Source organism: Alligator mississippiensis, chromosome 3, assembly GCF_030867095.1.
Source record: "Alligator mississippiensis isolate rAllMis1 chromosome 3, rAllMis1, whole genome shotgun sequence".
NCBI lineage: Eukaryota > Metazoa > Chordata > Crocodylia > Alligatoridae > Alligator > Alligator mississippiensis.
Window position 1 is genome coordinate 127751002 of NC_081826.1, and position 26462 is coordinate 127777463.

Consider the following 26462-nt stretch of genomic DNA (forward strand, 5'->3'; position numbering starts at 1 on the left):
CTGCACATCTTTTTTGAAGTGCAGCACCCAAAACTGGACACAGTACTCCACCAGCTCCAAGTAGAGAGGAGGTGTCACTTCCTTAGATCTGATTGCGATGCATTGTCTAATGCATCCCAGTATGCTATTAGCTCTGTTGATTACAGCGTCGTGCTGGTGGCTCATGTTCTTCCTGTGATCAACCATAACCCTGAGGTCCTTTTCAGCTATTGTGCTGCCCAGGACATCTCCTCCTAACCTGTATTCATGCTGATGGTTACTTCTCAGATGAAGCTCTCTGCATTTATCCTTATTGAACTGCATCCAGTTCTGCTCCGCCCACCTTTTCAGCTTGTCCAGGTTCACTTGGATCCTCATCCTGTCCCCTAGCGTAACCGCTTTTCCCTATAACTTAGTATCGGGGAAAAGCAAAACTTGGCCAGGATGATCTCCACATCCTCATCTAAATCATTGATAAAGATTGATCAATGATCAATGGGCAAGAGATTGCATGATGAGAGGGAAGGAGAACAGGTCTTATGAAGAGAGGCTGCGAGCCATGGGACTCTTCAGCCTGGAGAGGTGCAGGCTCAGGGGCGACTTGGTGGCAGCCAATAAGTACATAAGGGGTGTACATCAGGATCTGGGGGAACGCCTGTTCATCAGGGCACCCCAAGGGATGACAAGGTCCAATGGTCACAAACTCCTGCAAGACCGTTTTAGGCTGGGCGTAAGGAAAAACTTCTTTATTGTCCGAGTCTCCAAGGCTTGAAATAGACTCCCCCCAGAGGTATTGTAAGCACCTACTCTGGACACATAAGAAACATTTGGATGCTTATCTTGCTGGGATCCTTTGACTTTAGTTGACTTCCTGCCCTTTGGGCAGGGGGCTGGACCTGATGATCTTACAAGGTCCCTTCCAGCCCTAATGTCTAAGAAATCTATGAATCTATGAAATCTGTGTTGAACAGTACAGGGCCAAGAACCAAACCCTGTGGGATACTGCTGGCCACTTCCCGCCAGGACAATACAGACCTGTCCACTAACACTCTCTGCATTTAACCCCTTAGCCAGTTCCCAACCCACCTGACGATGGACTCTGCCACCCCACAGTCCCCCAGCTTTTTTTAATAGAAGTGTCATGGGAGACCATGTCAAAGTAAAATCCAAGTATATGACATCAACCATGTCTCCCTCATCAAGCAGTTCATTACTTGATCATAGAAGGAGATGAGGGCAGTCAGACATGACCTGCCCACAATGAAACCATGTTGGCTATCCTTCAGCATCATGCCTTCTGCCAGTCTCTCACAAATGGACTTGATAATTTTTTCCAAAATTTTACCTGGTATTGAGGTCAAACTGACCAGCCTATAGTTTTCTGGATCCTCCTTCCTCCCCTTCTTAAAGACTAGCACCACATTGGCCCTTTTCCAGTCTTCTGGGACCTCTCCCGAGCACCATGAGTCTTCAAATACCTTTGCCAATTGTCCTGAAATGACTCCAGCCAGTTCTCTTAGCACTCTTGGGTGTAGTCCATCCAGTCCTGCCAACTTGAAGAAATTCAGTTGCTCTAAGTGCTCCCTCACCAGTTCAGCATTGACAATTGGTTGGCAATTCCCACCATCCCCTGCATCCATCCAGTATCTGACCAGGTGGGCGATCACCATTTGTATGCAGGAATACTGATGCAAAGTATTAATTAAAGAGTTCAGCTTTCTCCTGACTGTCTGTTATCAACTGTCCCATCCCATTCTGCAAGAGCCCCACATTTCCCTTGGTCTTCTTCCTGGTCCCTATATACCTGTAGGTCCTCCTCTTCTGATACCTTTTGCATATGACTTCTCTGGAATATAGAGTCTTTCTGTCTGTCTCCCCTGTAAAATGTTGGGTAAAGGACCTTCTATTTTAAAAACTTCAGGCATTTTGTCAAGTGACTTTTTGATGTCCTTGTCAGGTGACCAAAACCCCTGCCACCAGCACTAAGTGACTGTTACTTAGTTAGCATCCCATTAGGACAGACTGTTCTTGTGAACAGTAGCCAGCTCTATCCAGTGGCACTTCCATGTGAACAGAGTCATCCATGATTAGCCCTATCTCATTACCCTGTGAAATTCCATCTGACCTGCAGGTAAGAAGAGAATATTGGAAGGAGGCAAACCCCATGTTACTCTGTGATAGATGCGTATAGAGTTCCCTATATGAAACATAAAGTGTAAGCTTCTACACAGACAGATTCCCCAAGTTGTTTCATTGGAGATATACATAATATATATTAAGTGCCTTAATTCTAGTAGTTCCTGTGATTGGCAGCATTAGTTGCCTGATTAGTTGGATGTACTGAGAGGAATCCTTGAGACAAGATTTTTTGTAACCTCATACATTAGATATGCTGTCAATCTAATGTAGTTGCTGATTCTGCACATGGCTTGCATACATGGTTTAAGTGTATTAGGAGTCCCATTGACTTCAGTGGTGCTGCTTGTGCTTTAGAGTTGAGCATGACCAGGTTGTGTTTTCATGATCAGGCAGAGAACTTAAGGGGCAGAGACAAGGACTTTTAACATTGTTCTACACAACCAACTACTCAATAAAATAAAAGTTGTGAGGCAAAAGGGACAAGGGCAAGACATTTTAACTTCTGAGGAAATGTAGGTACATTTAATAATATAATAGGCAGCCATTGATTCTTGGATCATGGTGTACATGCAGGAGGTCTACAACCATCATGCCAGGACTTTCGATGCATGTGCCTAGGCAAGAGTATGGAAAAGTGGAGGCTGCCCAGGGCCTACCATCCTCCCTTTAAACCACTGAGACAGAATCTAAAGGCCAGACCAAGTCTAAATTTTCAGTGCTTCTATGGCTGTAGCTTCTGCCAGAGAGCAACAGATAAGAACTGCTGCTGACTGTCTAATGCCTCAGCAAAGGTACATTTCTGTCAGGGTGATGTCCCTTAGTCTTTCTCCAATCAAAGAATACCCACAAGGCAGCAGGGGCTAGGGTTTTGAAGCATGTTGATACATTAGTCTCATCATTATAATACCATAATTAAAATATAAATTATAGAATTATTTTTAAATATTTTAAGGTGCCTAAAATTATAAAAACATTAAAAATATAAACCAACCTCCAAATCCTCTGATTTAGGCTCATCAACCCAACCATTTAGATGACCCTTTGAATCTAATTGTCTTATAACAAATATGGTTACTTTAACAGGTGTCTTTAGAACCTGTGTATGAACTTACGCAGACCACCAAGCCCAGGTGTTTCAGAGATACTCTTCTGCATTTTAACAAATTGTTTTGTTTGGAGTATCTATACAAAGCAGTTAATATTGTGTTGTTTTCTTAGGTCACTGTCAACACTGGGATTGGTTATATCATCGCTTGCTGACCAAGCAGCAGGAAAGGGAAAAAACAAGTTTGTGCCTTATAGAGACTCTGTGCTTACTTGGCTTCTCAAGGTAATGGCATGGTCTCACTTTCACCTTTGACAAACTGATCTTATTGTGGTTTGGCATCTAAGCCTACTGTTCCATACACACACATCAACACTTGATTTTTAATACACCAGGGAAGTTGTCACCAACTTTTCAAACCTGCAAGCTGGAGAAACCAGGCTCACATCAGAAACAGGCCAGTATTCTGACTCGGCTGCTGAGACTGCAGCTTTTCCCTGCTGCAGTTTTTCCTTGCCCCCAGCTACAGCACAGTTGCAGCTCCTCACTATGCAGGCAGGGGCAAAGTCTCCTGTTACTGGAATGTCACTGAAGCCCCCTGGCTCCTTGAACCAGATCCAGTGGTTCTGCGGGCTGTATGTTGCCAAACCCTGGACTAGGGAGCTATTATAACTGCAAGCTATTCCTAATACTATGGAAACTAACACCTATTGTGCTCTTTTTGCTCAGACTGCAGTGGTATTTTGACCAACTGTATATCATTCACCTGAATCTGTAGTGGGATTGAGTCGTGTGCAGAGACCTCCAAATTGTTCATAGATCAGAGGTTAACTAAACAAACCACTTTGATATCTAATAGGGGTCTGTGAAACAAGCCCTATTCCATTTGGATTTGGCCCGAATTGGGGACAGTAATTCGATTAATTGATTCGGATCACTGTCCCCGATTCGATTCGTCCAAATTGGAATCTGAAGATTCAATGCTGATTTGGAGAATCAATGATTTGGACATAGACGCAGCTTCTGAATGCTGTGATTGTGGGGTGGATGGAGCATCCCACAGGAGTGCAGGGGGGCCCCCACGTGCTTGGTGGCAAACCCGGAAATGGACCAGAAGTACTTCCGGTCCGCTTCCAGGTCTGCTGGGGAGCGCACAGGCGCTGCTGCGCCCGTCCGCCGCCCCCCCCCCCCCCCCAAGTTGCCGAGCCAGGGGCCATGGGGGGGCCCCCAGTGCGTTCTCCAGCAGACCTGGAAGTGAACCAGAAGTGCTTCTGGTCCACTTCTGGGTCTACTGCTGAGTGCACTGGGGAGCCCCCTGTGCTCCTGAGGGACGTTCCATCCACCCCAGCATCACAGCTATCATGAGCTGCGCCTGCTACCTTGAGGTATGTAGAAAAAACATTTAAAGCTGTGTCTATTTCCAGATCGCTAAATCTTTCTGAATCTCTCCAAATTGATTTGTAGGGTTCCAATTCGATTCGGAGAGATTAAAGGGTCCTCTGATTCAATTTGGATTCAGAGATTTGGCCAATGAATCGGGTCGAATCCCTGCCAAATCAAATTGGGGATCAAAGCTTCGCACAGCCCTAATATCTAATAAGAGGTGTAATTCATATTTCAGATTCTTTCTTTACAAAGGCATATTATGATCACAGAGTATATAAAGTGCTTTGTATAATCTGTTTATATGCCTCAAGCTTTCCATGAATGTGCACTACAGGATAACTTGGGAGGAAACAGCCAAACTGCTATGATAGCCACGATTAGTCCAGCAGCAGACAATTATGAAGAAACTCTCTCCACACTGCGATATGCAGACAGAGCCAAAAGGATAGTCAATCACGCTGTGGTCAATGAAGATCCAAACGCAAGGGTCATCCGTGAGTTACGTGAAGAAGTGGAAAAACTGAAGGAGCAGCTCTCACAAGCTGAGGTAAAATTATTGTTACTCTGTGTAGACACAATTCATATAGGAAATGTCATATCATAATAGGAATGTCGTTCTCTGTGTAATTTTTACAAATCATGGAAAGGGTGGTTGCTATGTTGATTTTAAGTAATTAATTTGTTTTCCTGAAAGAGTTCCAGCAGAAGCAGAAATATTTGTTTATGAACCCCTTGCAAGCAGACACAGGACTGGACAGAAGATGGATCTTGCCAAGTTAAACTGTTTCTGAGGAATTAAATGTAAAAGGAAAATTGGTTGCAATGTAATACAACACAGAATGGATCTAAAGATATATAGTTTTATAGCAAGGGTAGATTTTCAGGGGTCCTTTTTTGAAGGAGTAGAATGCAGCTTGGTTGTGCAAAATAGGGAAGTATGAAAGGCATTAAGTCAGAGATAAAGTGTGCACTTCTGCATGCTCGTTTCCCTCAGAAACTGTAAACTCATTAGGGTACAGACCATCTTTCTATTCAATATGTTTGGCACTCAGAAATCATTGCCAGGCACTACTGTACTACAAAAATAAGAAGTAGCTTTGGCAAAGCATAAAGAAAAGGAACAGATGAGATTAAAAATATATCTGGGGGTAGATTTGTGTGGCATTTAGAATGAAAGAAAGAACAGCTCTATCTTAATGCAGAAAGTGGTATAAGTTTATAAATGAGAAAACTGAAAAATAGGGAATAATGAAGACTTGATCACTTTAGCCCTCGAGGTTGTTGTTTAGTTTTCCACAAATATTAAATGTAATTATGCTTATGTATGTCAGGCCAACTCTTCCAATTTGATATGGAGCCCTGTAGATGCAACTTCAGTGCTGATGCATAGTACTTCAGCTTGTGCAAATCTGTTCTGTCACCTCAGCTGGGAATCCATTCAGCCTTATTCACTGAAGAAAAAAATGAGTAAAATTCTATCTTGGCTCGGCTAATTAGAGAGGTTGTTATTGATCCAGAAGCTTGCTAAAACCATCTAGAACAGGAAGTTATTTTATGCATCATGAAGTAAGGGAAACTCTTAAGATTATTTCAGTTTTTCTTCTTGACATCAAGGCTATGAAGGCACCGGAGCTAAAGGAAAAATTGGAAGAATCTGAAAAACTGATAAGAGAATTAACAGTCACCTGGGAGGAAAAGCTAAGGAAAACAGAAGAAATTGCACAGGTAGGCCAGAGGCAAGAATTCCTGTGGGTAATATTTTTTTATTGGTAGGCCAGAACATTTTGTGTACTGAAGGCCACATGTTCAGCTAGTGTAAATTATCTCAGCCCAGTCATTTTCAGTGCACCTATGCTGATTTACACTAGCTGGATGTTGTTCTTTCTTCCTTTACTTTTGTGAGTCCCTCTGTTTGATCTTTCATGCTTTCTTGGTATTGTCTGTTGTCTCATGGCCTCATTTAACCTTATGTCTAGAGTACACTGTGATTTGCTAGAACAGACAATTTCATTAGAGCAGGTTTAGTGGGCTCTTTGCTGTGATTGCTAAAATCAGAATTTTGTGAACTAAGAGCAAATGTTAGTGTGTAGGCAACTGCAAATTTAAAAAACCACTACATGAACTTGAATAAAATGGATAAAGTCATACCTTAATACTCTCTGGACTTCAAAGGAGTCAGGATTTCTCCAAGTGCAGTCAGCCGTTTCGGTGAGCTGTTAGCTTTTGACCGCTCCCTAAACCTACAGGGGCTCTTAAAAGTAAAGAACAAACATAAATAAATGTATGTATTTGTGTTGCTGATCTTGTCTTTGCCTAAAAAGATGCTAAGATTCAGGTTTGCTTTCTGAAACTTATGCCATGTGTTTGTAACTTGTGAAGTGAATGAGTCAGTTTCCTTTTCAAGCCCTCATCAAAAATATGCTATTCAGTTTGTAATCATTTAAAAAGCACATTTGCATCTAGATACTTTTGCTGAATTAGTTACAAAACTGGGGAAGTATTTCTATCAACATTAAGTATTTTGTGGCCCCTTAAAAACAAAACAAAATCTCATCTGGTGACATGTTTATTTCTCTACTTTTGCACATATTGAGGCAAATTTGCAATGGGAATTCATGAAATCTGATTCTGAAACTCATATAACTAGACCTACTGAGATTCATGGGACTACTTGCACAAGCAGGTGCTTTTCAATGTGAGTAATCATTCAAGGATTAAGCTACAGTACATAACAACATCTTGTAAAAGAATACAAAGCGCAGCCATCTTTTTTAGCTAGTCCTTTGCTTGCAGCTTATGGTCAACAATATTTTCAGTAGTGGTGTTCAATGTATAGCTAGATTACTGTTCAGTTACTCTTTGGTCTTGTTTACTTACTATTGTTTCTATATTGTCTTGGTAAACTACAGTAATTGATCTCAAATTAACCTTTTAATATGTTTATAGGAGAGGCAAAAGCAGCTAGAGAGCATGGGAATTTCCTTAGAATCCTCTGGTATCAAGGTTGGGGATGACAAATGTTACCTGGTGAATCTGAATGCAGACCCTGCCCTCAATGAACTTTTGGTTTATTATTTAAAGGTAAGTGTGGAAACAGGATACTGACCTTTAACAAATCATACATGAGAGCAGTTGACTCTCCTGGATTTTTATTTTAACTTTGGAATGAATTGGGTATTTAGAATGATGGACTCAAAAGACTAGTTATAAGGTTAGTCATAGACAATAAGGCTGCTTGCAGACGTTAGAAACCCCCCAAGCAAACAGTGCTTTACTTTAGAACCCACGTGCCTCCATCCCTGAGCCCAGTGCATGCCCAAAAGAGGCAACACGTTAGTTGGGTGTTTTCGTGGTGGTTTTTTGGTGTTTTTATCTAAAAGCTGATTGAATCAGCTTTGGATAAAAGTGCTAAAAGGCCCCATTGAAGCGCCCATTCTATACAGATGCTTCAGAGCTAGGTCAAAGTAATGCACTGCTTCTGGTAAAGCACTTTAAAAAAACCAAACAAACAGACAAAAAGAAACAGCCTAAGAAGCCTGATTCTCTTTGCATTGCTAAGACTTTCATTCTCCCTTACACTTCAGCTTCATTGAGTTTAGTGGATTGGCTCCTAGTTTCCTCAGGGTGGGATGAGAATTGGTCCGAGTGTGGGTGTTATGTAAATTCTTATGGTCCAGTTTTAGGTTTTCCATTTGATCCCTAAATTGGGTGCACAAAAAGGTTATTGTGAGGTAAAGGAAGGAGAGCTTTACATTGTATCATCTGTTCTGCATTAACTCTCCACATGCATCTCTTACCCCTTGTAAAAGAGAGCTAACACATGGTAGCTATAAATTGTGCCCAAGCCCCAACAGGTTGATGTGAGCCTCTGCTTTCCTACCTGCAAATTGAGAATTGCATTTGAGGTATGAAATCTGGGAGTTATAGTCTGACTGGTGAAACTGTCTGGTTTATAAACCATATTGTTATGCGTTATTTCTAAAACAAGCAGCTTGGGAATATCCAGAAAGGGCTTCAACTCTGAAGTGATCAAGTAGACAGAATGTCATGGAATTCCATGATTCACTCAGTAAGTGTTCTGTGTGGGTTCTCTCTTGCCCTCCAACTCCCTCCCATCTTCACCTCAGCCCTGCAAACTCCATTGGGCTGAGAGTCAAGGTGGTCCCTTTATGTATTGTAACAAAAAGTAAAGATTTACAGTCACAATTAAAGTCTGAGTTTCAGCAGTGCAACTCCATTGTCTTCCATGTTTGTACATGTATAATTGAAACTTGGAACTGGATTCTACCTATACTGTATTGTTTTTTCTAGCAGAACTGAAATATTAAGCTAATATGCAATAAAAATAATAAATGAACTATGTAAATTGGAACTCATTGGTCAGTCCCTGTTTTATGCTCTTTGAAACAATACTGCAGAGATGAAATCCTGTATAAAACAATAGTCATATTTGTAGTACTTCAGTTGTCAGATTGCATCTGAATTATGTAAATTAATAACTGTTTTGACTCTTACTGATTTTTTTTCATAATAACGATCTGTAATGCAGGATCATACACGGGTTGGTGCAGATACCTCTCAGGATATACAGCTCTTTGGCATAGGAATCCAGCCAGAGCACTGTGAGATTGACATTGCATCAGATGGGGAAGTTACCCTCACACCAAAAGAAAATGCAAGGTACAGAAGTTCAGCATAATTTAGCCTATGCAGCATTTGCTTCTTAATACAGGAAGGTGACTTTTGGTACTTTCTGGTTTCACTGTGTCAGGTATTGCGTGTACTGAATTTGACAAGTAGCTTCAATTTGGATAACTTCAGCAAAACACTGAAGTGAGATATACTTGTGCACAAAGGAGCTTTGTGCTGTTTGTAATTTGGCTCTGAATAACCCATGTTACAGGGCGTGTGGAACAAGGAGGGGAAGATTATTATTTATATGGATCCTTTGCCATAGGCTTTGGGCTTTGTGAGAAGAGAGGTATGAATTCATCCTGAGACTCTGATTGTCAGGTCCAGTTAGCAGATAATGGGTCCCAGATTGTTTTTCTCTCATTTGTTTCATTATTGTAGTAATATTTTGTTTCTAGGGAATCATTTCTTCTTTGCTGAAGCTTGAAAAGTCTCTCTCAGCCTTGTACCATCACCAAAAGCATGTAATAATTAATTAGAAAAGTACTACTTCTGTAGTCTCACTGCTTGCTTATTATCGCTGATAAGAGGTATAATTTAGGAAACAAAAGTGAGATCTTTGCAATTTTTCAAGCACTTCTCCCTGTACTTGCTGTAAAGTATATCATAGCCTGTATATCATAGTGCTGTAGACTCATGGACAAAATTCCAAACAGATGGGATTCAGACTTATGGTGATAGAGTTACAGTAGTGGGGGTTAGTCATTTTGACTGGCAAGAACAAAGGAGCATGTCAGTGGAAAAAATGTATAACAAAATATGTTTTCCTTTATTTGTGACTGGCCTGAAATGTTTAAGTAGGTGTTTCTAGGCTATTTATATCAACATCAACTTTGAAACTCTGGTAACCACTTAAACAGAATAGCTTGTTTCATATCTAAGAAATGATGACTTGAAGTACAAAACTGAATTTAGAACACTGAATCTGAAAAACCATATTAATCTCAGCACATTACATTTTGGGGAAAATTGTCATCTTCATGTTTTGTGAGCTACAGATAAAAGAAGCAAACACTTTTCTCTCTCTTTTTTGAATAAAGCTGAGATACAGATACATGTCAGTGCAAATACTGTGTTCCAGATTTTTATAAAAATAAAATCTTGTTACTGATAGCTTAGTTTATAAGAAGAACGAACTTCAGTGATGGAAGACGGACATAGTTATATATATACCTAAATAAATTATAGGTTGATGGTAGCAAGTTTAGAAATATTTTGCATTAGGCTAATCTGTTTCTTGCAAATAGGAAAATAACAATGTATAATCTTTCTCAGCAGGGTTTGCATGTAACTAAGTTCACAGACTGTTTACAATGAGCAGACTGTGACCCAGTTTCTGGAATGTACATGAGGTTTTCTTAAACCGAGGTTGTGAAGCTGAAATGGAATCCTTGTCCCCCTACTGTTTCAGTGAAGAGCTACAACATCAACAGGTTTTTTTTAAACAGTGGGAAACAGTTTTACATGATCTATTGTCACATGTATCCTTTTAAATTAAATCTTATTAAGTTGTGTGTCGTGTTACATATAAACTTGCATAGGTGAAAAGAACAGACTGCTTATTTTTGTAGGTATCTTTTCATCTATAATTTCTGGGATTTTGCCAAGGTTGTCTTTTTGTTCTTGCAGATCCTGTGTGAATGGTGCACTGGTATGTTCTGTCACACAGTTGTGGCACGGAGATAGAATACTGTGGGGAAACAACCACTTTTTTAGGTAATAACTTATATTCACTTCTTCAGTCCCTTTATTTTCTTACCTGTTTTTTTTTCCAACGCTACTGTTTTTAAAAGCTTTTAAGAAGTCACTTTCAATTTTTTAACCAGAATCAACCTGCCGAAGAGAAAGCGACGAGATTGGCTGAAAGATTTTGAAAAAGAAACTGTATTAGCAGAACATGATCTAGATGCAGCCAGTGAGGCTTCTTCAGAACCAGATTACAACTATGAATTTGCACAAATGGAGGTTATAATGAAAACACTGAATAGTAATGGTAAGAGAATGTCCAGGATGTGTGAAGTAGAAACCTAGTTTGGATCCAGTTGGAACCTTGTCCAGATGTTTGAGCTTAGGACATGCTAGATCTGACCAGTGGTCTGTCTAGACTAGAGTAGTTTCTCTTGACAGCTTCTAGGTGCTTCAGAGATTGGTAAAATAAACACCCTTATAAATAATTATAGAATAAACTGCCCATTGTTTAGAAAGAGACTACCTAGTTAATTTAATGGTTAGTTCCTGCCCTAAAGCATAGTGAGTTCATGGCTTTACACATGATTATTCTATGTGATATAACTGTGAATGGTGATCAGAGAGGGATGGTATATACTTTCCTAAATTCTGCTAAGCTCCTGCCTACAATGAGTTGTGGAAGTAAAATGATGTTGTAGGTCAGAGCTGTCTAACTTCTGAGTAGCTGGGGGCCACCAGCTCCCTGGCCACATGTTGTGCAGGCTGCATGTCTACTTCTTCCACTCTCTCCCATTCCCACTGTGCTGCATGAACACCTTTGCACCTGGAACGCTGCACCACAGCACAACATGTGCCCACCCACTGCTGCACCCTGAGGCAGGCGCCTCCCCTGCCCCCCCCCCCCCCCCCCACAAACCCACTGTACTGTACCAGCATGGCATAGGGGCCCAAGATCCCCTGCAAGCTACCCAGCCATGGGTGACCTAATCCTCGCGGATTGCACTGCCCCACCCCATCCTGCCCACTGGGGTGAGGGCAAGATGCAGAAGCTGGAGGAGGAAAGAGGAGCCCAAAGACGGCAGCAGCTGGAGCTGTCAGGGAACAGTATCCAGAGGGGGGGGCCTGATGGCTGCAGGTTAACCCCTTAGAGGCCAGATGTGGCACGCAGGCTTCCAATTGGATGTTCCTGTTATAGGTAGCGCTTCAATTTATTGCAAAATTGTGTACTGGATAGTCAGGTCAGAAGAGGTAATGAAGAGCCTAATTTCATGGCATGTTTTTGCAGTTACCTTATATAAACACGTGCTGAGCAAAAGAGAAAATACCTTGACTTTTATGCCACTATTAAAGAGAAAAATTAGTTGGTGTGTCAGTGGCAAAATCTTCCTGCCTTATCTTCTCTTGCTTTCCCTCCTCCTTTTTCCTAATCTCTCAGCACAGTAATGGTACGTTGCCTGTTGTGGTTCGTTACCTGTTGTGCTTCACAGTTATTACCAGAATACATTATTTACAGGTCTCTTAGCTAGTTCTTTATTTTGTTATGTTTTTTGTTGAATATGGCATAATTTCATGCTTCACTGATTTTTATTATATAAATAGCTCAGTTTATTTTAGGGACTGATTCTGCAAGCCTTCCTTACATCAGTAATTCCATTGACTTCACTGGAACTGCTTGTGTTGCAGAATCAGGGCTTTTAATTTATGCAGATTACTTTTTAAACATGGAGATATGCTCATTATGATTCACCCATACTAGGAGGAGAATTTCAGATGAATTTGCCCTCTTGGTGGTCTTCAGTGTTGTCATCCTTCATGAAGACTCTGTTTCCTGTCTTAATGCCTCAAATCATCACGTATTTGTGCCAAAACTGGAACAAAGGTTTTAAATTTGATTGGCTCACGCATGAAGCTCTTGGACTAATTTGAAAGCATTAATTGATGCTTGAACTGCTTGTCACTAACCAGGGATGCAAATAAGTTATAGTGGTCTACAATGAGTCAGTGTTCTATTATTTAAGGGGCATGTCTTTTGAGTTTCTTTTGCTGTAACTAGCTGCTGTAAGTTATGTCCCAAAATATCTCAAAAGTATGAGAAACATATTTTAGTCCATTTGTCTCCTCTGAATGGAATCCATGATTATTTTTGTCCTGGCCTGTCATATTTTGGATATCCTCACTGAAAAATAGTGCAGATTTTCCTTTCATTAATGTTCTCCTTCCCCCCACCCAATACACAACAGATAATAGTCACAGATGGTGCATAGCTCCAAAATGCATGCTAGCTATATGTTTAAGTAATGTTTGTTATAAAAAACTGGGGAAAAGTAACTGCGAGAAGCCATAATTAAAAATCTCATTCTTTGGATTCCTTTGAGAGAAAAATGAAAACAAAAACAGTATTTTCTTTTACTGTCTTCTCTGTTTTGTTGTTGGGTTTTTTTAAGACTCCTTTTTAAATAAATGTCTTGTCCTTTAGAGGACAAAGTCACATGACAATTTATCCTCCATAAACATAGTAACAAGGTCATGTACCACATCTGGTACTCGAACAGCTCTGAGGAAAGGGCAGAACTGTGAAGACCATGTGGGTAAGCCACTGAAGTGCATTTTTCTCCTCAACACACTGATTTCCCTTTTGAGATTGTGACAGTTCAGCTTTGTACCACAGATTTGTAACACTGGTCTAACCACCAATATATCATAAAAGTCTGCTTTATATCCCTGCATAGCTTTTAGTGGTTCAATAAATTATGTGGTTAGGTTGAGGGGCCTCCCAATTAGATTAGGTTTTTTGGTTTGTTTGTTTTTGGGGGGTTTTTTAATACAGTTCACCGTGAGGATTTTCCAGTGCAGCATAATGAAGTAGTGCATTCATTCAGCTTCTCTCAGATGATAGTTTGGGTCTGACAAGTGTTCGGATACATTCATTTAAATAATTTTATTCATCATTATTATTGGGTTAATGTCACAAGCTCATGAGTGAAGTGACTTTTCAGATGGAAATGAGGCACAGCACCGCTTTGGAGAAAGTACATACTGTATTTACTTGAATATAAGGTGACCCTGAATGTAAAACAACCCCTATAATGATATATATGGAAATTTTATACATTTGTTATAATTTTCTAGGTATAGAATCTAATTATTGGAAATTGGCCTGAATTTGTCCCTCTCCCAGTGCTGCAGCAGGGAAAATAAATTTGGGGGAGATCTGGTAGCCCCCTTATTGCCCCCAACCTTTTCCTCCTGCAGCCCCTTTCTTACCTCCTTACTGGCAGACCCTGTTCTTCCTGAGCACGTGAAAATGAGTGAGGGGCAAATTTGAAAACACTGACCTTGAAATAAGCATGCATGCAGTCATTTGCATATAGTACCCCACTGACTTAGTTCATCCAGAATTGATGCATATTACACTTTTTAAACTGCTGCAAGTTTTAGCATAAGTACTTCATAAACTCACTTTTGAACAGTACTTGTATACTTATTCATACATGGTACATACTATATTAGTTCAAAGCCAAAAGACATGATTATCATATAGTTCATTGGGCTGGGCCCCCGCAGAGTCAACAGCATTTCAAGCCATGGCAACCCCATAGCTCAACACTGCTCAGTATGCATGTGTACCACAGATACTCCACCCCCCACAGAGGATCTAATTAGCACCCCCACTCATGACTGGAATGGGATGTGTTGTTGTCATGAGTCCTGGGATCCTCCAAAGATTTATATGCAGGTGAGGTACAAGGCAGCCTGCTCTGTCTCCACTTCATAGAGGGTGGACCCACACTAATCATATGGGACAGGTTGAGAGAAGAAGAGGTGACAGAGGGATTCTGGGTGAACTGTTTGGGTCTCTATTTGGTGATGTTTGCCAGACATTTAAGGCTGGTGAAGAAACAGGAATCATTGGAAAAGCCCTAGCTCAGCTGTGAGAATGAAGATGAAGTTGAAATATATGCAGTGTAGTGGCTAACCATGACTTGGAAAGGAGTTGGCGCTGAGGGACACTACCATATATCTTATTCATGTAGGCTTCACTAACCTATGCTTGTGGTAAGTTCCCATCAGCTTCTTGGCCTCTGAAGGGCTCAGATCAAGTGTAGTCTATGCTTGTCTGGCAGAGGAAATACCATGATCACCATGGTGGCTTCCTAGTTGCACTCGGGGAAGACCGCTCTGCTGGCATGGGATAGTACCCGCATAGGTAATGCAGAGTTAATCTTGGCTTTATGCCCACTTTATGGAAATGGGAGACTTCTCCTTAGCTTGTTCCTGGGGCCTTATGGCCAAGGGCAAGCAAAATTTGGGGGCATATGAACCCTAAACCTCCGTGTTGGGGTCTGCAAGTAGGGTGCCTGCCAAAGGATTTGAGAACATCTGAAGCCCCAGATAGGGGTGGAGGATGTTTGCCGGTAGTAGGGCCACAAATGATTCTAGACTGACTCTCGGATTTGAAATCTGTTTTGGCTAATTTGGCTTGTAATACGGAAAATGATAGTTAAAAAAAAGTTCCCATCAGCATGTTTGTTCCATATCAGCCATGTGTTTTGTAGTCGTACTTAATGTTGGCTGCATTTAAATCAGCTTCATAGTTTATTTCCATGACGGAGCACATGCTGCCTTTGGCAACAGTTTCATATAGACAGGGCACATCTACACGTCACCATATGGTGACATTGCTACAGCACTGTGCTTAGTACTTCCTTTTGGAAGTACTAAGGCATGGCGCAGTATGGGCAGGTACTGCACCATGTGTGTGGCACATGGGTAAATCTCTCTGCTGTGTCACTGTAGCAGCGTGCTATACCCAGGGAGTACACCACTATGGCAACGTAGCTGGTGATCACGTGTAGACCCGCGTCATTGCTGTGTCTCCATGGTGCACCATACAGCGATTGTAACACATCGCTACATCATTGTAGGGTGATGTATAGATGCACGCACAATGAATTTAATGAGATTTCCTTGTGTGCAAATGTGAGATAAGCAGCTTTTCCCCTAATGCTGATTTGGGGGGTGGGGACTTCGTCTTGTATTCCAGTAAATATGGTATTTTTTTTTATATTTAGAGTTCCGTGTTTAAGTTCCATTCTTTCAAACACTTGATCAAGTAATTTTCTTTGTGTGAGTCCTTTAAAGTCTGAAGGGCTGCTTTGTGTGCATAAATGTTTCCAGGATTAGGGTCTTTAATACAACAGAAGAACCATTTAAAAGCTAGTAAACTGGGTAAAATCCTCCTTCGGATGCATGACTCCAGATTTGAATTAAATAGGGCTTAAATTCTGCTTGTTGTCTAATATATGTTTTCTGAATTGGGGAGAATTTTACTATTTATAATACATTTCCACTACGTTTGATGGTAGGCAGCTATAAATTGAACCATTTTGGCCTTGGTTTTCAAGTTTTGAGATTTGTGATTCTTCTGCATAACTGTGTACATTCTGGAGTGTTTTTTGCAAACCATATTGGAGTTTTTAATATTGAAATGTCAAAAGTAAATGCTCATGTGCTGCTTAATTTGGTTTCAGCTGAAACTAAAAATGCTGCTTAAAATTGGAAAACTATTTAGCTCCTGCTTGTAAGGTACCTCCTGTAAAGTATATTTAATGGCGTAGTTTAATCCCATTTGATAAATTTCAGTGTGATCCTTTAGCTATCGGTAGTTAGAGAGATCTCTCAGGTGAGCGTGTTGTGAAGCTCCATTTTCTGGCATCAGTTATTTGAGTAATTTAAGAAATTCTTCTGTCAGTGACTTATTCCTATAATTCTTTCCCATCTTTTCAAACACAGCAGAAATCTCTTTAATCTCTTCCATACTTGTCCTCCTCCTTCTGTGTAACATTTAATTTCCAAATCACTCTTCTATAAATCATTCTTCTAGCTAGTTATAGCTTTAAAATATTATAGAGATGATGCAGTAGAATCTGGGGAATGTGAAAATAATTCTTCGCTATTCAGAAGGTATCTGGTCTGAGTATCACAGGCAGGCATGTGAACAATTCAATTTATACGCTTGAGTACCAGAACTCAGGTAATTCAGTAATCCCTTTTTCTTCATTTATATGCTTGGAAGTTAAGAATAACTAACCATTTTCCAATGAGAATGCAAATTCTGACTAGTTGTGAATGGAAGCTGCTAAAAAATAACAGCTGTAGCAGTTTGGAGACCTTTTATTGCCATGGTGCTCAGTCTTTGTCCCTGAGGCTAGATGAGTTGTGTGGGGCTGGTCCACAGACTGGTTCAAGTCCCATGTGTCAGCATCAGCCTAGGGCTTGGTACAGCCCCCTCCCTGTCCTGAGTGCTGGGATTGGGCCATGGGACCCAGCACTGCTCCCTCCTCCCCCTCCGCACCAGGATTGGGGCCCCAAGGGGGCGTCCTCCTCCCTCATCCCAGCACTGGGGCCCAGCACTGCCTCCTGTGCCAGGATCGGGGCCTGGGGTCTAGCGCTGCATATGCCTAGCCTTGTGCATTGAGATTGGGCACACAGTCCAACATGAAGCACTTGGGAATCCTGGAGAGTCCGCAAGTTTGGTAGCAAGGACATGGTGCCACCACTCCCCTGCTGCCGAATTTCTGGACCTATGGAGAGCCCCAAGGGCCAAATTTGGCCCTCGGGCCAGGGGTTGAGCCCCCATGCTTTAAAGAATTGTTCAGTGTCCTGAGAAATGTATAGTGTATACAGTATACACTGTATCGTGTATACTGAGCAAAATGCCAGGTGGTGGTTATTTACTTTGGAGTGGATTCTTGACTATTCCTGATTAGTATAGATCATTGGTTTGTTCTGTGTTTACCCACTACTGTCCATCACATTCCTCCAGTACAGGGAAAGAGAAGGTTTTTTCTCTCTTTAACTTATCTCTTCCTTCCTTAGCATCCTCTTCCATTCTTTTCTTACTGTTATTTCCTTGCTCTTGTTGACTCACACTCTTCTTCAGTGTTCCTGTCCTAACTTCCGTGGTGCTCCATATTATTATTATTTTTTAAATTAAGTGTGGAACTAATATAATCAAAAGATAATCAAGTGCATCTCTCAGCTGCCACTCCTCCCACCTCCTCTGTATGCTCTGTCCTTTTTGCTGCGTGTATCCATTCATTTTGGCTTTGGTTTGTAAATTCAATCCCTTGGATCAGTGCCTGGCATACACTGAGTGTTATTGCACCATGGTGACAACAGTTGAACTCTGGTGCTGACATGGTGTTCTTTCACTTCTTCCTTTGGCAGACCCGGTTCAAAATGTGGTCCAGGTACTGGAAAAACAGTACCTGGAAGAGAAGCGGAGCGCTCTTGAGGAGCAGCGGATGATGTATGAGCGTGAACTAGAGCAGCTGCGACAACAGCTCTCTCCAGAAAGGCAACACCAGCATGGCAGTGACCAGCTCTCATACACAGCTCAGTCTGTACAGCAGAAAGTAAACCTCTGGACAGAAGAGAGGTGAGAATGCAGGAGTAAAAACAAAGAATGAATGAGAAACACAAATGAGAGAGGTGGTGCACTGAAGGGTAAGGTGACCAAGGTTTCCAGAAACAGAGACATCGTATCTAAAGAAATGATGGAATCAAATGTGCAAGATCAAGCTTTACCAAGTGTTAGGTGCTATCAGTGCACATATCACTGTGGAAACACAACTCTGCAACAAGGATCTAACTCTATTTAAATCACAGACAAACTTCAGAAACATAGGATGCGCATGAACTCAAATATTGACTCTCATTTTGTGTGTGCTTTAGTTTCTAACAGTAGATTGGTCTTTAAAAAGGTATTGGTGCCAGACCTCACGTACAGTAGATTTTAGGAGGGACTTGGAGTAAAAAGGAGAGGTTTAGTTTGAAATGAAAGAAGAAGTCTCAAAGACAAAGCATGTATGAGAGTTTCTCAGATGACTGGCAGGAGTTAGTTCTGGAAGGAGAGTTTAGTAAGTGGAGGAAAGAATAAGTGGAGGTTAGGCAGGGGCAGGGCTGTGTCTTGAAAATGAGAGAGGTTCTCTTCTTGTTATAAAAGGTCAGAGGAGGCCTCTTAGATTCAAAAAGGGGAGTCATATGGTCAGCAGCATCAGAGCAATAAGATTTCAGCTGTGGCATTTTGTTGTAAACAAATGATTAGTCTGTTCTTAGGTCTGTTTCATTCACTGGGAGAAGTGTCTAGATGGACTAACAGGTCTTTTCCAACTCTGTTTTCTGCAAATGCTTGTTTACATTCCACAACAGAGACTTCATTATTCACTGAACTCTCTTTTTTTATACATGCTGACTTTGAGTACTCCCTTCTATTTTGGTGTTCTTCCACCTCTCCCATAAAAAGTCAATCTAAAAGAAAAACATAAACATAATTGTCTTGAATTATTCAGACCCAGAATGTAGGAAACAAAAAACAAGACTCAAAATCTAGTGTTGTAAACTGTTTGTTTTGTGTTTAGTTTTTGTGCTGTCTTACTTTCAAAGTTCATAAGTTGTGCCAACTTTGGCATGAGAAAAAAACTGTTCACCCTGTAACCAGTGATGACTAGAAAGTTTTCTTTGGCCAGTATGGGGGAAAATGGTGGTTGTTTTAATTAAAACAATTCCTTTATATCTGTAAGAGCTGGAAGCAGAACTTTGAAGTGCAGACAGAAATAATGGAGTCTCAGCCTCCTGAGTTTGCAGATAAGTTTTAGTGCTTTTTAGGGCTCTTCATAGCTTTGCCAAGCAGCTGCATATTAAAATAAGCAAGACTCTGGTTAGAGCCACTGCTTCTATTCAGAACTGGACAGCAAGCGAAGTGGTCAGGAATTCATATCCTTGAAATGATCTTGCTGCTTGGGGAATGCTTCGAGAAGTAGTAAGAACCTCCTTTTTTCCCTCTGCTTCTCATAGCAGGCAGAGTGCTCTGAAATGGGAGAGCAGAAGATGAAATAGATTAAGTTTTAAATGTATCCAATAATTTCTAGCATCAGGCTGATATGAACTCCAAAACAAGACTCAGGATAAACTTCTCAGCATCTTGCCACCCTGGCAATTGATGGGGTTATTAGGAAGAATTGGCTTTGAACCAAAATGTTGTCTTTGGATTTCACAGCTGGATTTCACCTCCACATCTCTCACATCTTCTGAACTGGTTAATTTCTCTGGAAGTTATTGCAGCATAAAAAATACCACACTTATTAAAAAACAAAACAACACTCCCCCCACCCCCCCTGGCAAAAGAAAACCAACAACCCACAAACCCCATACCCTAAATATGGCACAGTTTTTGCCTCCTGTTGCAGACTGGCTGGGGGGCCCTGGTAGCCCAGCTGCTTGTTGCTGACCAGCCAGGAGACAAAAACCATGCCGTATTTTAAACTGCAGCTTTCGCCTCCATGCCAATCAGGAGTGGTGAGGCCTTTCTGCCAATCAGCTGGGGGGGGGGGGGGGGGGGGGGGGGGCAGCATGTGGAGAAAATTGCAAAATTAAAGAAGCTGTTGCACGCCGCACAATTCTCCTGAAATTTTGGTAGGTCCTTGCTTATAGGCATCTGGGAACAGTTTTGGAGAAAGGTTTCACTTTCCTAACCAGGTGATGGGAAATATGCAAAACATGAGGGAGGTTCTTCATGCACTGACCAGGTACAGAAATTGCACTTTTACTTATTGGTATAAGTAACACAGGTGTCACGGTGGACGTAGTCTTTCTGGACTTTAGGAAGGCCTTCGACACTGTCTCTCACCCCATTCTTGTTAAAAAAAATTAGGAGATTGTGGTGTTGATGCCTACACAGTCAGATGGGTCGCCAGTTGGCTGGAGGGCCGCACCCAGAGAGTGGTGGTGGACGGGTCATTTTCTGCTTGGAGGAATGTGGGCAGTGGGGTTCCCCTTGGGCCCACACTGTTCAACATCTTCACCAGCGACTTGGATGAGGGGGTGAAAAGCACCTTGTTCAAATTCGTGGATAACGCTAAGATGTGGGGAGAAGTGGCCACCCTAGAAGGGGGGGACAGGCTGCAATTGGATCTCGACAGGTTACAGAGGTGGGTGGATGAGAATAAGATGGGATTCAATACTGACAAGTGCAGGGTACTGCACCTAGGGAGAAAGAACCAGCAGCATACCTACAGGCTGGGGGACTCCTCTCTTGTCAGCACAGAGGCAGAAAAGGATCTTGGAGTCATTATAGACTCCAAGATGAACATGGGTCGCCAATGTGGGGACACGGTCAAGAAGGCTAATCGCACCTTGTCATGCATCCACAGATCACAAGCAGGTCCAAGGAGGTGATCCTCCCCCTCTATGCGACACTGGTCAGACTGCAGGTGGAGTACTGCATCCAGTTCTGGGCGCCGCACTTCAGGAGGGATGTAGGCAGTATTGAGAGGGTCCAAAGGAGGGCCACTCTCATGATCAGGGGTTAACAGGGCAGGCTCTACGAGGAGAGGCTACGAGACCTGAACCTGTTCAGCTTCCACAAGAGAAGGCTGAGAGGGGATCTGGTGGCCGTCTATAAACTGGCCAAGGGAGACCAGCAGGCAATGGGAGAGTCCCTGTTCCACCGAGCACTACTGGGATTAATAAGGAATAACGGGCATAAATTGACTGAGAGTAGATTCAGACTAGATATCAGGAGGCACTACTTCACAGTCAGGGCGGCTAGGATTTGGAACTAACTTCCAAGGGAAGTGGTGCTTGCTCCTACCCTGGGGGTCTTCAAAAGGAGGCTAGATAGACACCTTGCCGGGGTCCTTTGACCCCAGCATTCTTTGCTGCCATGGCAGGGGGTTTGGACTTGATGATTTGCTCAGATCCCTTCCGACCCTACCAACTATGAAACTTATGATTGGAAACCCGTCTGTACCTGTAACAGAACAGAAGTTTAGCACACATAGACCGGTTTAAAAATGGCAGAACCCAGTCTAAGATTTGCTCCCCCTACCTTTCCCCATCAAAGATTTGCTTCCCCACCCCACCAAACAGAACACCATTGTGTGTTCTGTTCGCTACAAATTTAAACTACGCCACTTACAGAAAACCACATAACTTAGCTTGATTCTACCTTGGGCTTTTTAAATGTCTGTACCTAGCCATTATGTTCAGAGTTTGGAGAAAGTGCAGTGGAGCCTAGCCACTGGTGTGGCTAACAGTGGCATCTTCCAAGTGTTGGTATAATTAAGGGTTAGCTGATGCTTATTTAAACTATGCTTTAAGCTCTGCTTTGGGGTTAAACATCCAAATGTTTGTTTGAATTGTTTGTTGATGGAGCTAGACAAGCACACTTTGTCTAATAACAATGCAAAAACCTCATTAGAACTCACTTGGCCTCAGTTTCTGTGAACCGCTTATTTAGTGGCTTAGCGCACTCGCAGTTATGTACACAAAGCCAGACACAGTTAGAATGTACAGAAGATAATGAAAACTTTCCACAATAATACTTAGTTGAGATGACATCCCCCATAAGGCTTTGCTATGTTCTGGACACACTCCTTCCTCAAAAGCTTGACGAAGAAACAATTGGCTTCTTAGCATTCACAGAAAGTTAATATATTTAAGCAAGTTTGAGAGTCACAGACTCTTTATGGAAAGTGCCCTGCCATTGTGCCTTTATTTATTTTTTATATGAATGATCTGTTAACTTACTGATCTTACATACAGAAGCATAACATTGGGGAAAAAGAGGTGTTGCAGCAATATTTCATATCATTTGGGACATTTATAGGTCAAAGCCCTGCCCCATTACAGAAGCTAGCAGGCAAACAGTGGTAGCAGAGTACTGCTATAATGTGCACTCTGTGCAAAACACTGTTTAGTGCATATGTACTTCCTCTAACTTCAGCTTTCAGCTGATTCCAACGTATTGCTTTTTATAAGAGTGCATTATTGCTATCTAGTATTAAGCTGTTAAGGGCAGAAAAAGGAGTTGCCCTCTTTGTACCAGGAGCAGATGGGGAAGGAGGTAGTAGACTTGGCCACAGCTGTGATCCAGTCTGTCGAGGCTGTAACAAGGCACTGCCTGTGTTGCAGACCTGGGTTAGACAAGATAACAGCATAAAGCTGCTTGTTTTAGTACATACTAGGTGCTTCTACACATGCAATTAATGCAAAACAAACTCCGGAGTTTATTGCTCCCGGGCATGTCATTTGAACATGAGCCCAGGAGCTATAAACTCCAGAATTTATTGCCATTTGCATGTGCACCCAAAATTGCAAGATTGCAGCATACTGAAGCAGGGTGGAGCAGCCCCAGCTAGCAGGGAACCTGGGGGGTCAGCCTGCCACCCTGGGGCTGGTACTGCCCAGCTCAGCATGCTGCTTAGGGGCTGGCTGGGGCACTAGGGTACTTCAGTGCGGTGGCTAGCTGGCGGGTAGCCACCACACTGAAGCGCCCTCATGCCCCAGCAAGGTGGGGCATTGTCGACACATGTACTGTTGCAGAGTTTTTTACTCCGAAGCAGGATAGTACTTGTATTTACAAGTACTATCTTGCTGCATAGTAAATTAGTTTACTCCAGCCTAATACGGTGCACGTGTAGACACCGAGATGTTTACTGCACAGATAATTAGTCTACTGCGCAGTAAACATCTCATGTAGACACGTCCACTAACAGCACCAGATTCCAGGCCTCTTTACTAAAGCTGTCCCTATGTGTCTTCATAGTATTTTTCATAGGAGAGTTATCAGGGCAGAACTACCCTGTCAGACCTCTTGCAAAGATTAGAGCAATTCCTGCTGGTAATTACTGGTTTATCAGCAGGGCTGCACTATCCGTGGGATTAAGGAACCTGATAGATCAAAGTGAAGCTAAATACCATAAAATGTCTATGTAGCCAAACTACCGACTGCTTTTCATATTTACAGCATGCCCCACAGAACAGTTTTGCCTTTCATCCCAAACTTGTCTCTAATCTCGTGTTCTGTGGAAATGAGAATACACCAATACAATTGATTTCAGTAGGATTTTGCATAGAAAGGGCTATACATAGCACAAAGAAGACACTGCTACAGACTAAAGTTTCTGAGATTTGCTTAAAGGTTTTTTGCAGGAAAGTATGTGATACAGTATGTTGTATGGTAAGTGCTGTTAGGACTTCTGGGGTTTCCTAAAGTAAGGTAGAAATCATTGGCTTGTTATCTTTGTAAGATCAAAGAACTACCATGTTAAGATGAAAAATCATTAAAGATGGGGACCTGTATATGAGAAGTGCCTGCACTTGTATTACAGATACAAGCATAATAAGAAATATCATGGGAGGTCTGGCTTGCCATTTTTCATTTTGAAATAGATTTGTTCAAACAGGTATAGAGACTTGGAATTCGTAGAAAGGGGGTTAGACTCCAGTTGTTTATTTGTGCATTCTCTTCTGTTAATTGCAGGGTACACTTGATAGTGGGATATAAGATGCTTTATACCAAGAATGGCTAAGTGCAGACAATAGGCCTTGGAATTCTACAACACAGTAGGGTCTGCAGTAGTCTTATCTTTTCAAATGAAGCTGTTAGCCCTGTAGATTTTATAGATTACAATCTGCCATTCCTCACCTTGATCTAAACAGAGGACTTTGTATTGATGAAACCTCACATGTGCTGAGAGTACTACACTCTATTAGGAACAACCTGCAGACTTTTGGTAGCATCTTTTATTGACTAATTACATTTGGGAAAGATGTTAGACAAGCTTTCAAGTAGAAAATGCCCTCCCTTGAATCTGGGGAAAAAACAGCAACAGCTTAAATCAGGGGTTGTCAACGAGGGGTACGTGTAGCCCTGGGGGTACCTTGAAAGTTCCTAGGGGGTATGCGGGGTTGGACAAGGTTGAAGAACCACCACCCCAGGCTGCTGCCTCATGAGAGCAAGGTGCGGACGAGGTGAGAGCAGGGCCGCACAGACACCATGCTGCCGCCATTCTGCTCTTCGCCACCCCTCCACTCTGCATCCAGCCACTCACCACCCCTCCTTCCCCCAGGGACACACTTATTAAAAAGGGGGCTACTGGGGGTACACATATTTAAAAAGGTTGAAAACCTCTGACCTAAAGTAATTAGGAAGTAAACGAATTACTTTATTTTGCCTGCATAACATAAACAAAAATAGTCACTTAAAGATAGAGAAGGCAGTAAACCTGGTGAGTGAAGAGATTTTATCAGGAATAGCTGCAAATCAAGGAAAGGCAGTTGAAATACATAAACCTGTTTTTGTAAAAGAATAAGATCTGTAGAATACAGTGAGGTGGAGTAGGTAAGTTGTAATGAGCCAAAAACCATTGTCCAGGCACAGTGAACGGGCATCTTGTCTTGACTAACATCTGTCCCAACTATATAGTTAGTCCAATAAAAGATATTTCCAAAAAAAGTCTTTGCTTCTTGCATGTTCCATAGATCTAAATCTGGCTACAACCCTACTAGTATGTGTTGCTTGAAAGCTTTATTTAATCTGTTGGTTTGAGTTTTCTTAGTAAAATGATATATAAAACACCAAGCAATCGTACTACAGCATTTCCTTTCAAGATTTGTTTCATAGAAGTCTTGACTGGTCTGCATTCACAACTTTCCAATAATAGAAATAGGTTTCTGTATATCTTTCATGTTACCTACTGCACCACAGGGATGAATTGTTCCGACAGAGCCTGGCTAAACTTCGAGAGCAGATAGTAAAGGCCAATACACTGGTGAGAGAGGCAAACTTCTTAGCAGAAGAAATGAGCAAGCTAACTGATTATCAAGTGACACTTCAGATCCCAGCTGCAAACCTCAGTGCCAACAGAAAGGTAAGGAGCAAATGGAGTAGGAAAAATGCAGCAGCAACTTTAACTAATCACTAAAATTTGAGCCTGCTTTTGTTTTCAATTGCAGTTGGAAATTATGTTTGTTTTTAAACCACTGAAGTATTATGTAGGTGGAGAATAGCATTTAAGTATAGATGCTATCGGTCCCTCTCCTAAAAACATACGGCATCCTTAAGCTCATGTGACATGAGGGTAAATGTTTATGTTCTGATGCTGTACTACTAAAAAAGAATTCTGCATTTTTTTAAATACATATGGGCAAGATCTAAAGAGAAAATAGTCTTCCTAAAATACCTAACTCCCACATCATACCCATATGATTTTGTCCAGTAGCATAATGTAGGGTTGTTGAGTGGGGCACTGCCTAAGGGGAGAGGTGCAAGAAGGATGGGGTGCATGTCTCACCCTCCTGTCCCCTGCTCCGCCTGCATTTCCCAGGTGCTGGAAGCAGCAGTACAGGCAATGTGGGTCATGGAGCACAAGGCGTTATGGGAATCGTTGTTTTGTAGAGCAGCAGTGAAGTTCACTCCTGTTCGTGGGAGAATTAACCCCATATTTTGCTGCTGAAATCAGCATTTGTTTACTCCCTAGACTTGGGCTTCAGTGGCAAAAATTGTGGAAGCTCCCTCCCCAGCATTAGCAAACTCCACTGCCACTCTAGAGAACAATCCCCAGAGCACCTTGCACTCTGTGACACAGACTCCCTACACCTGCTGCTTGCTGCTGCTCCCATGCTGCCTTAGGTGCATTTTTCACGTTATGCCTCGGATTTTGTCATTGTGTATTTTACGTGGCAT

General features: G+C 41.9%; 1 protein-coding gene across 6 annotated transcripts in view; it reads left to right on the forward strand.

Annotated features, from left to right (window-relative positions):
* KIF13A (kinesin family member 13A) overlaps positions 1-26462 on the forward strand; it is a 188375-nt gene that overhangs the window by 112639 nt on the left and 49274 nt on the right. For all 6 annotated transcript variants that reach the window (XM_006269194.4, XM_019498469.2, XM_019498467.2 and 3 more), the window contains 9 exons: positions 3337-3448; positions 4884-5096; positions 6164-6274; positions 7496-7630; positions 9099-9229; positions 10871-10957; positions 11068-11234; positions 18161-18371; positions 25485-25647. In XM_006269194.4, the coding sequence (XP_006269256.2) occupies positions 3337-3448; positions 4884-5096; positions 6164-6274; positions 7496-7630; positions 9099-9229; positions 10871-10957; positions 11068-11234; positions 18161-18371; positions 25485-25647 (1330 nt within the window). The remainder of the gene's footprint in view (positions 1-3336; positions 3449-4883; positions 5097-6163; positions 6275-7495; positions 7631-9098; positions 9230-10870; positions 10958-11067; positions 11235-18160; positions 18372-25484; positions 25648-26462) is intronic.